The sequence below is a fragment of the Pipistrellus kuhlii genome, unplaced genomic scaffold (genome assembly GCF_014108245.1).
Source record: "Pipistrellus kuhlii isolate mPipKuh1 unplaced genomic scaffold, mPipKuh1.p scaffold_m20_p_6, whole genome shotgun sequence".
In the NCBI taxonomy this organism is placed as follows: Eukaryota; Metazoa; Chordata; class Mammalia; order Chiroptera; family Vespertilionidae; genus Pipistrellus; species Pipistrellus kuhlii.
In genome coordinates, this window is record NW_023425562.1 from 79,821,382 (window position 1) to 79,831,996 (window position 10,615).

General features: G+C 49.2%; 1 protein-coding gene across 3 annotated transcripts in view; it reads left to right on the top strand.

The window, feature by feature from the left end:
- Nucleotides 1-8,005: 8,005 nt before the first annotated feature.
- The window catches only part of FAM210B (family with sequence similarity 210 member B), a 19,637-nt gene continuing 17,027 nt past the window's right edge, over nucleotides 8,006-10,615 (top strand). For 2 of the 3 annotated variants that reach the window (XM_036417594.2, XM_036417595.2), the window contains exon 1: nucleotides 8,006-8,275. In XM_036417594.2, the coding sequence (XP_036273487.1) occupies nucleotides 8,090-8,275 (186 nt within the window). In that variant the 5' untranslated portion in view covers nucleotides 8,006-8,089. The remainder of the gene's footprint in view (nucleotides 8,276-10,615) is intronic. The other variant, XM_036417597.2, reaches the window with a different exon arrangement.

Genomic DNA, 10,615 nt, shown 5'->3' on the forward strand with positions numbered 1-10,615 from the left:
GAGGAAACACACTCGGCAAGATTAAGGACGGTGTCAAGGTCAGCTAGCAGCAAGTAGCAGAACTAACATTCAAATGCCAGCAACCTGTGTCTAGAAGTAACAAAAATATTCTTCCCGGATAGATATTGGGAGGTCGGATCTCTCCCCAGCCCACCTCCCCCTTTTTCTTGGTAATCTATTAAAAGGAAAACGACGAATCAAATGGCTTTGTATTCCTGTGCGCATGCACGCGCACACATACACACACAAACACACACACACACACACACACACACACACACACACACACACACACTGGTCGTCCAAGAACCAACATCATTTAAAAATGCCCCTGCGTGTGGAAGGCTGAGGCCTGGCCCGCTGTGCAGAGGCTGTGAGGATGTGGCTTCAGAGCCCACTGGGCAGAGTTCCTGCCGTGCGTCCCTAGACGCTGGGCCAGCTCCTTTCCAAAGCCAGACCCGACTTACCCCGCGAGTCGCTCCCTCTCCTGCAGGCCCTGCTCAGGGCTGCTGCCACCCCTGTGTCCCAGCCCCTGAGCCTCCACTGAAACCTGAACCTGGCCCCGCGGAGGGCAGAAAGACCATGAAAGACGGCTCCGGGAAGGGACAGCTGGCTCCGCGTGAACGAGCAGAGAACTGACACACAAGCAGACTCCACACTGCGACCAAAACGCAAAAAAAGTGTACACAGACTCTAGCGGGTTTGGTGGCTCAGTCCCCATGGTCCTCACACGGTATGGTGCTGGACCTTAAGCCAAAGCCAGTTGAAGCCCTGCAGGCCAGTCGATGCACAGACTCATTCCCAGGCATCTCACCCAGGGCATAAAGGCTGCAGCCTCCAAGTGCAGGTTCTCCAGGCCTCCGGGTCCATCAGGTCCTCCCCTGGGACCCAGTGCTGCCAGCAGAGCCCAGGCAGAGTCCATAGATCCTCCCCGGGGGCAGGCTCCTTGACCTGCCTCCTCAGCCCGTTCTCCAGGCACAAAGAGGACTTGTTCCCGTGGCCACTACCTGGTGTCGCTCCCCTGATTGAAACCCAACAACAATCACCCACCGCAGCTAACAGGAAACTGCCAGATATGGCTTCCAGCAATTTTTTTCCTCTCCATGCCCCTGCAGGGCAGGCCTCCTCAGGCTGCCTGCCCACCCCCTGTGCTCTTGCCTTCTCTCAGAAATGCACTCTTGTTGTTGGAGTCTCTGTGTCTGCTGCTTTGCCTCCTTCAGGTGGCCTTTCTGCTCGCTCAGCAGCAACCACAACTCATGGTGCTGTCCTCACGTGGCTCTCTGTCCACTGCCCATCAGCCCACTTAACTCTAAACTCCATGAGAGCAGGCCTGTGTGGAGCTGCCCACCATCTCACCCAGTGCCTGGAGGATCACAGATGCTCAAGAATACTTGAGGAAAGAAAGGAAGGAATGAGAAGACAGACACAGCCTTCGTGAGAGAACAACCAGTAACTGGGAATATATATACCCTGTTTCCCCGAAAATAAGACAGTGTCTTATATTAATTTTTGCTCCCAAAGATGTGCTAGGTCTTATTTTCAGGGGATGTCTTATTTTTCCATGAAGAAGAATAAGGTACACATTTATTGTTAAATGAAAATAAAGGAAATTTATTACCTGTATATGGTACGGTAGTACGGTAATTGTCAACACAAACCAGACAAACTGTGAATCCTACAGTATCAAGAATTTACTCATTTATTCAATGACAATCATGTCATCATCTTCTGGAACATCATCATAACAACCCAATTCCTGAATTTCCTGGTGAATTTCTTGTGATTCCATTTCTTTCAGAATCAGTGGACCAAATCTCTCATGTTTAGCCTAGGGGGGCCTTATTTTTGGGGGGATGCCTTACATTTCACTTAGAAGGAAACCTGTAAGTAGGTCTTATTTTCAGAGGATGTCTTATTTTCAGGGAAACATGGCATATATATATATATGCCTAAGTGTCCTGCCAACTGTCTGATAGCTATGACATGCACTGACCAACAGGGACAGAGCTCAAGGCACAAGCTGTGGCAATAGCGACTTTACAGAGCACCCTCTCACACTCCGGGACCCCTCAGGGGATGTCAGACTGCCACTTTTGGCCCAATCCCCGCAGGCCAGGCCGAGGGACCTCACCAGTGCACAAATCCATGCACTGGGCCTCTAGTATATATATAAAAGGCTAATATACAAAGTGTCCACTCAGGAGTTCAACCGCTTGCTATGATGTGAGCTGACCACCAGGGGGTGGCACAGAATGAAGGAAGGCCCCCATCAGTCCTGATCAATAGCCAGGCCTAGGGACCCTACCATGCATGAATTTTGTGCACCGGGACTTTAGTATTATAATAATGACAGCTGTAGACCAATAACCAATATAGGCCAGTTCTGAGCCAGAGCCTCTTCCATGTGTTAATACATTTAATCCTCACAATAACCCCATCATGGCCCTGGTTACTCTCCCCACCTTGCATATGTGGACACTGAGGCACAGGCCTAGTAACCTGTCTGGTGTCTTTCAGGAAGCAAGTGGCACAGTTAAAACTTGAACCTGGGCTTCCACCCAAAGCTCATGCTCTCAGCCTCCACGGAGAAGACCCTAAATGTCCACAATCGGGGAGTGGGAACACCTTCTGACACAGCCACCAGGAGAAGACAAAGCTGCCATTTAAAGAAAGATGAGGCTGCTCTGCCAACATGGGCAGATGTCCTTGGTGGCATGTACATGATAAAGGCAAAGGTAGAACATGTTACAATCCCATTTTTAGTTTAAAAAAAAAAAAAAAAAAAAGGTCAAATAAAGCAACAGCCAGATGCGATTGTTCACACATGGAAACATGCCCAGAAGGACCCGCAGAGCGCTGACAAGGCCACTGCGGGGCTTCCCTGGGTATCTGGCCCCGGATGCTAGGCACACGAGTTCTTCCTGGACACCAGCTACTCTCCAGTCCCTGACTTCACTCCCACTGGCACTTACCACCCCCCCACCACAGAGGGATACAGAGCTTATTTGTTTAATGCTGTCTCTATAAAGGTAAAGACACTCTGGAAAAACTTATTTTTCCTTAGAGCAAAAAGGGAAAAGACACCGCCCTCCCCTTTTCTTGCTGTATTTTCTTTAGAAAACTTGTGACCCTTCCTCAAAATGAAGTAATCCTGCTAATTTTCACAACAAAGATCTATGTTTAGTAAGAGTCTGAGAACCACCTCTTTGAAATGTGAAAATGAAGACAGATTGTCCCTGACCCCTTGCCAAGGGGAGGCTTCACGGTGACCAGCTCCCTGTTACAATCACATGCTTGTCGGAGAGATGAGAAGTTTGTTATTCCTGTGGATAAAGACACTTAGAAAACACTGATGGCCAAGGCCGCCCCAATGACCAGGGGATGCAGCGTGAACTTGTGTGGCAAATGGCACCTCCAAGTCCTCTGACCTGAGGACGAGTTATTGTTTATCTTGAGAACATGCATGTAATTGATTGCCACCTGCTCAACTTTATAAAAGGGTGAGGTTTCCTTATGTCTTTGCCATATGCATCACATTCTGGCTTAATATTATTATTAAATAATAATCAATAATAAAAGTGTTTTCTCTCCTTTTGTTTTATAGGTTGGCAGATTTTTTTTTTTTTTTATAATTACTAAAGACCTGGTGCATGAAATTTGTGCGGGGGAGGGGGGTGTCTCTCAGCTCAGCCTGCCCCATCTCCAATCTGGGACCCCTGTTGTTCACTGCCCGTTTAGGCTTGATACCCTGCCAGCCAGATTGCCCCTAACTGTCCTCCCTACAGGCCTGGTCACCCTAACTGCCCTCCCCTGCAGGCCTGATCCTCCACCCCACCCCCAAATGCTCTCCCCTGCAGGCCTGGATCCTCCCCAATTGCCCTTCCCCACAGGCCTGATCGTCCCCAATTTCCCTCCTCTCCTGGCCTGGTCACCCCTAACTATCTGCCCCTGCAGGCTTGATTGCCCCCAACTGCCCTCCCTTGCATGCCTGGTTCCTCCCAACTGCCCTCCCTTGCTGGCCATCTTGTGGTGGCCATCTTGTGTCCACATAGGGGCAGCTATCTTTGACCACATGGGGGTAGCAATCTTGTGTGTTGGAGTGACGGTCAATTTGCATATTATTATTTTATTAGATAAGATAGAGGCCTGGTGCATGGGTGGGGGCCAGCTAGTTTGCCCTGAAGGATGTCCCAGATGAGGTTGGGGGTTCTCTTGGGGTGTGGGGTGGCCTGGGCAAGGGGCCTGTGGTGGTTTGCTGGTCTGCCATGCCTGCAAACAGAGGCCCTGGTATCTGGGATTTATTTATCTTCTAAAATTGAAACTTTGTAGCCTTGAGTGGAGTCCAGTCTGGTCAGGGTGTGTGGAAGGCTTACCTTCCTCCATTGCTGGGAAAACCCAAGCCTCTTGTTCCCTCTGTCACCATAGCCATCTTGATTGGGTTAATTTGCATACTCACTCATGACTGACTGGCAGGCGTGGCTTGTGGGTATGACTGTGGTATGGTCAATTTACATATTATTCTTCTATTAGATAGGATATTTCCCCCAAAATATCTTCCCCAGTGTGCATAAGCTCCATGGAGATTTTTGTTTTCCTAGTTCAGGGTTGTGTGCCTGGCACTGAGTAGGTGCTCCAAACATGTTTATTGAACAAATAAATGGTCTTACTGGTTGTGTCATTTGAATTTTATTTTTGCAATGAGCAAATATTACTTATAATTTAAAAAATCAATTGAGCTTCTAAAAACTCCACAATTGCCAACAGTACAGGCAGGTATTGGTTTGCTTTACAGATATTGATTTTATTTCCTGTGAATCCCATTTCTCAGACACGCATCAGCAGTCTTTACATCATTATCATACTACTTGAGACATTATCATTAGCAACCATTTCAGACATCATAAAAAAAGAGAGGACTACAGACATCATAGTCCCAGCTAATCCAGATCCTTCCTAAGTATTGAGAAGTTTCTTTTTCTATCTCAAAGGTGGTTGAGAAGAGATTCTCAAAATGCCACATCAGCATCTCCATCCTCCAACCAGCTACCACTTTCCTCAGTGGACGCAATAAAGCCCACATCACTTCTCAGAATGAACAATGAAGTTGTGCTCACTACGACTAGATTTCTGGAAGGTATTGTATGTACCAAGCCCTATGACAACTACCTTTGGTTCATGATTCCTCTTAATCTTCACAGCAACCCCCATGAGGTGGTAGTTATTATTCCCATTTTACAGATAATAGAACTGAAATTCAGAGATGTTGAATGACTTGCCAAATCACACAATTAATGCACAGTAAAGTGGGAACTCAGCCCCAGGCAATCCATAAAATGCCATTAGTCCCTAAGCTTTGGACCAATTTTCTACCTTATTTGTGGAAAGAAGAGAAAAACCAACAAGGCAGGAACCTGGGGCAGAAGGAATCAGAATTCTTCTAATAATTCTGAGCTCCTGCCATGTGCTAGGCACTAGGTTAAGCACCATAAAGATGTTATCCCCTTTAAGCCTCACACCAACGAGGGTGTTTACTATCACTGTCCCCACATCAGCGGTGAGGGCTGTGAGTGCAGGAAGGGGCAGTGACTTGCCAAGGGGCCACAATTAGTAAGTGACTGAACCAGAATCAAATCCAGGTTGCTCTGTCACCACAGCCCATGTTCTTTTTCAACGTGATGCAGAAAGCAGAGACAGTGACCCCAAATCACTCCCAGTTCAAACAGAAACAAAGCTCCCATGGGGTGGGCCAGTCAGAGAAAGGGGTCACTCTGAAGTGAGTGGCAGCAGCTACCACGGGTGACATTCAGATGTTGAGGGTTCTTTTGTGTCTGTCATCTCCAAGACCAGGGAGGGACCCTGGCCTGTATTTCTCCTGTCTCCCTTTGTGCCCAGCACAGCACCAAGCAGGACACTGATGCTGGATGAATAGTTGCCAAGCAAATTAGCTAATGCACGTGTCTCCTTTTACAAGAGCCTCTAGCTCCCGCCTTCTCAGTTTCCAATTCAACGGTGGTCCAAGAGTTTTGCATGATGGAGAGAAGAGGGGTGAGGAGTGAAGCCTCTGGGGCACTGACTCCACGCCTGTGGTGCACTCACTGGATTGCTTTTCATTCTTTCAGGAAGCCAGAGAGGTGGGTGCTGTTAGCCCCATATTACAGAAGAGAAAGCCGAGGCTCAGGGAGGTTACACAGCTAATTGTCGCAAGCTCCAGAACTCAACTCTGACCTGTTTGCCTCCCAAGACCCTGCATCTCAGAGCGAGAAGCATCAGCAGATGCTGCGTGATGGAAGCAAACCACACACGTGCAGTCGGCACCAGTAAGCACATGTTGAATGAGCCAGTAAATGAGTAGATGAGACAGTTTCAAGAAAAGGGTTACCAACACCATCTGTTGCTGCAAGCTGCCACAAATGATGGGAACTGGAAAAGAAAAAAGAAAAAAAAAGGTTGGTGGATTTGGGCAATTAATTTCAAGTTATAATAGTAAAAATTGGGGGTGGGGTCACCTACATATCCATTATAGTCTATATTAGTCAGCTCAGACAGCCATAACGAAAGATCATAAATTTGTGTGGCTTAAACAACAGAAATGTATTTTTCTCACAGCTCTGAAGGCTGGAATTTGGGGTCAGGGTACCAGCATAACATAACACCATACACCAGAAAGTGGTGGATCAATTGCTGATCAGGGCACATACCCAGGCTGCAGGTTCAATAGCAGTCCAGTGAATGCAGGAAACAATGGAACAGTATTTTTCTCTCACATCAATGTTTCTCCCTTCTTCTCTCTGAGATCAACATAAATGAATAAGTGAATAAATAATGTTCTATTAGTATGGTATTAACAGGAAAGACATTAGTGATCTATGAAGTGAAAATTTCATTATATGCATACATACAGTATGACCCCATTTAAATATATATATACATTTCAGAGGAAGGGAGATAGATAGGTAGTAGATAGAAACATCAATGGTGAGATTCATTGATCAGCTTCTTCCTGCAAGCCCCCTTCTGGGAATTGATCCCAAAACCTGACTAGGAATCATATTGTGATCTCCTGGTTCATAGATCGATGCTCAACCACTGAGCCCCACCAGCTGGACCCCATTTTTATCAATACCAGGCACAATAGGTACATTGGCAAGATCTTACTCCTAGACAAAAGTCTGAAATTGCCCAAACTCCTTTGCAGCTAGGTTTCTGGATATGATTTTGTGACTGCCAATTGGATGCACTTGCACAATATTTTGAAGGCAGAAGTGGGGCAGAGGCATCTTCCCGAAGTTTGGGCTGTTTGCTGCTGGTGATCATGTGTGCAGAGATGTGGAGGTTTCCTGCAGCGGAATCCAGGCTGTGCACAGGCAGCTGTGGCAGAGGCAGAGCCCAGTGACCTGTTTTGTGGGAGCTGGAGGGCACTGCAGGGCCAGCAGTTTCCGGAGCTCTGGGCCACAGCTGTGCCAGAGTGTCCTAGAATTCAGCTGTGGCTGAGGGGGCCGCTAGCCAGGGAGTCTTTCCTCCAGCTTTCCGATGATTTCCCAAGCACCAATTCCCTGTGATACGTTCTTTCCTGCCTAAAATAGCAAAAATCTAAAGACATTTTGGATCATCTACTTTCAATGGAAAAAAAAATGCTTTACAGAGTCAGGTGTGCGAGGTGGGTGAGGTGTTGTGGAAGGCTCCCTCCTAACCAAAGATTATTATCTGCTCATAGTTACGGAATACCATGGCAGCTGTGTGTCCCATCCTGTGGCCTTGACACTTCCCGCCACGTCCTCTCTGGGAGCTGGGACCACCTGTGACGCGCTGGGACCACTGGTCGCCGGCAGAGCCCACCCTAAGGCTCCAAGGACGCAAGTCCGCGGCCCCGCCCACTCTGGCGGGGTTTCAAGCCCCGCCCACCCCGCCGGGGTTTCCAGCTCCGGCCACGCCCACCCCGCGCGACTTCTGGGCCCCGGCGGGGCGGGGCCGGGGCGGTGGGCGAGGCCAATCAGGGCGCGCGCGCATTCCGGCCCCGCCCACGCCGCTCGGGACTCCAGCTCGCTTTCCCTCCCGTCGGCCGCGCGACCCCCGCGCCTCGCCGCGCGCCATGGCCCGCCTGCTGGTGCTGCTGGGCCCGGCGGCCAGGATCGGTGCCGGGGCCGGGCCTCACGCCTCCTGGCTCCTGGGCGCCGCGGCCCCCTGCGCCCCGCCGTCCCTGTTCCTGCCGCCGTTCCGACAGGGGCCGCACGCCCGTCTGCTGTGCGCAGCCCGCGGGGACTCCGGCGGCCGCCAGGTAAGCCTCTTCACCGCACGCCACCCCACCCCAACTCCGGCGTCCGATCCCGGGCCACTTCCGCCAAAGGAGAGCTTTTGCCCGCGAAGTTGCCCGAGACCGAGCCCCTCTAGGGTCCCCGGACCCAAAATTTCTGCCAGCCAAGAAAGCGAGCCTCCCAGATGACACCTGAGAAACAGGCTGTGGCCAGTTTAGCGATCTGCCCAGGTCCCCAAAGTGTCGGCCGCGGAGAAAACTGTAGGTGAGGCCTTCACTGGGTATCAACTTTGCCCTCAGAGTTGTTCCCTTTTGAAGTCACGTTAGCGCCTCCTCACTGGGCCTGGGAGAAGGCTGCAGTGGGTGCTGCTTGTCTCCAACCTCTCCCCACTTGCTGGGAGTTGTTAGAGACGAGCTAATCTTACCTAGTGAAAGAGCAGACTTCAGGCAAGACGCATCCAAGAACTAGTGTTATTTCATTGCCATTGCCTTCTCTGTATAGTAACTGAAAACCAGTTCCATTAAGAATGGTAATAAAAGCGTGTGTGTGTGTGTGTACATACATATATGTATGTTGTTCGCCCTTTAAGTGTGTCTCCTTAAAGAAAGAGTCTAATGGAGAGAGGGGACTAACAAGTTGTGTTGGAACATGCAGAACCCCACCTCCTGACCCACCAGGGTCTCAGGCTTGGCACCCGGCAGCCCTTTGCTTGGGTACTATCAGGCCCAGCTTTCAACAGTGGTGTGACCTCACCCAAGGCTGAAGACCTCTGAGCCTGTCAGGGGTCTAAAAATGGCACACCCCCTACAAGAGTTTAAGGGACAAATCTATGAGCAGATGCAGGCCTGAGCATGGTGCTCACCTAGCTAGCACTTGCTGAGCAAATGTTCAGTGGACATTTGATCCATGTCTTTACCATGCCTCCTGCACAGATGGAGAAACTTCCTTCCCTGCCTTCTGTTTCCCCATCAGACAGATCCTGTCTGTAAGTCCTGAACCCAGTTTGGGGATCTTCAGGGGTCCGGCACCCTCCACACATACTCAGCTGCTTCCTGTGATTCTTCATGGCTCAGCCCTTCCTCCAGGAAGCCTTCCCTGACCACTAGTGATGCCTTGGGTGCCTCCATTGGCCCCCTCAGACCCATGGGTGTGGATCTGTGCTCATCATCTGGAATGCTCTCCTGACTTGCTTGTCTGCCCCAGCAGCCACATCAACCTGTCCCCAGTCCAGGTCCTGGCACTGGCGTGTATGCCCATTTGTGTGTGTGTGAGAGAGAGAGACAGATATATATGTGTGTGTGTGTGTGTGTGTGTGTGTACAGCAAGCATGTCAAACTCAAAGGCTAGCAAGGGCTAAATAAACAAGGTTTAAGTTTATGTGGGCCACAAGAAAACAAAAGCTTCAATTTCCATAGACACATAGGTTTATTTCAATAGAGACATGCTGAAAAGGCTGAGTAATCGTTAACATAAAATAATAGAACATTTTAATAAAAATTAATATTTTTTCTTCAACATTAACTTACCAGACACTGAATAACTGCACAAATTAATAAGCATCACATAAATAAACCTATTTTTCTTGTTCTTCAAAAGCAAAATATTTCCTGTTGGGCACACCAAACAAGTCAGTCCAAGACTAATGACATGGCCATCAGCTGCTAAAATATTCACTGCTAGCATAGGTGGAGAGAAGTGGTGCGCCTGCACATAAGTCACATAAGGGAAATGAATGCAACATGATTATAGTAATCAGCCATTAGTTGTAGTTTTTTATTAATAATTATGTATACACTAGAGGCCTGCTGCACAAAATTTGTGCACGGGTGTGTGTGTCCCTCAGCCCAACCTGCACCCTCTCCAATCTGGGACTCCTTGGGGGACGGTCGACTGACTGCTGGGCCTAAACAAGGCAGTCGAACATCCCTCTCACAATCCTGGCTCCCAACTGCTCACCTGCCTCCTGATTGCCTCTAACTGCTTCTGCCTGCCAGCCTGATCACCCCCTAACCACTCCCATGCCAGCCTGATCGACACCTAACTGCTCTCCTGCCAGCCTGATGGTCCCCAGCTGCCCTCCCCTGACACTCTGGTCATCCTCAAATGCCCTCCCCTGCATATTCCCTCTTTATTAGATAGGATTTTTTCTTTAACATATTGGACAGTCCTAACTGGTTTGGATCAGTGGATGGAGCAATGGCCTGCAGATTCAAGGGTCCCAGGTTCGATTTCAGTCAAGGCCATGTACTTTGGTTGGGGCACATACCCAGTGGTGACTGTGCAGAAGTCAGCTGATCGATGTTTCTCTCTCATAGATGCTTCTAGCTCTCTATCCCTTTCCCTTCCTCTCTGTAAAACATCAA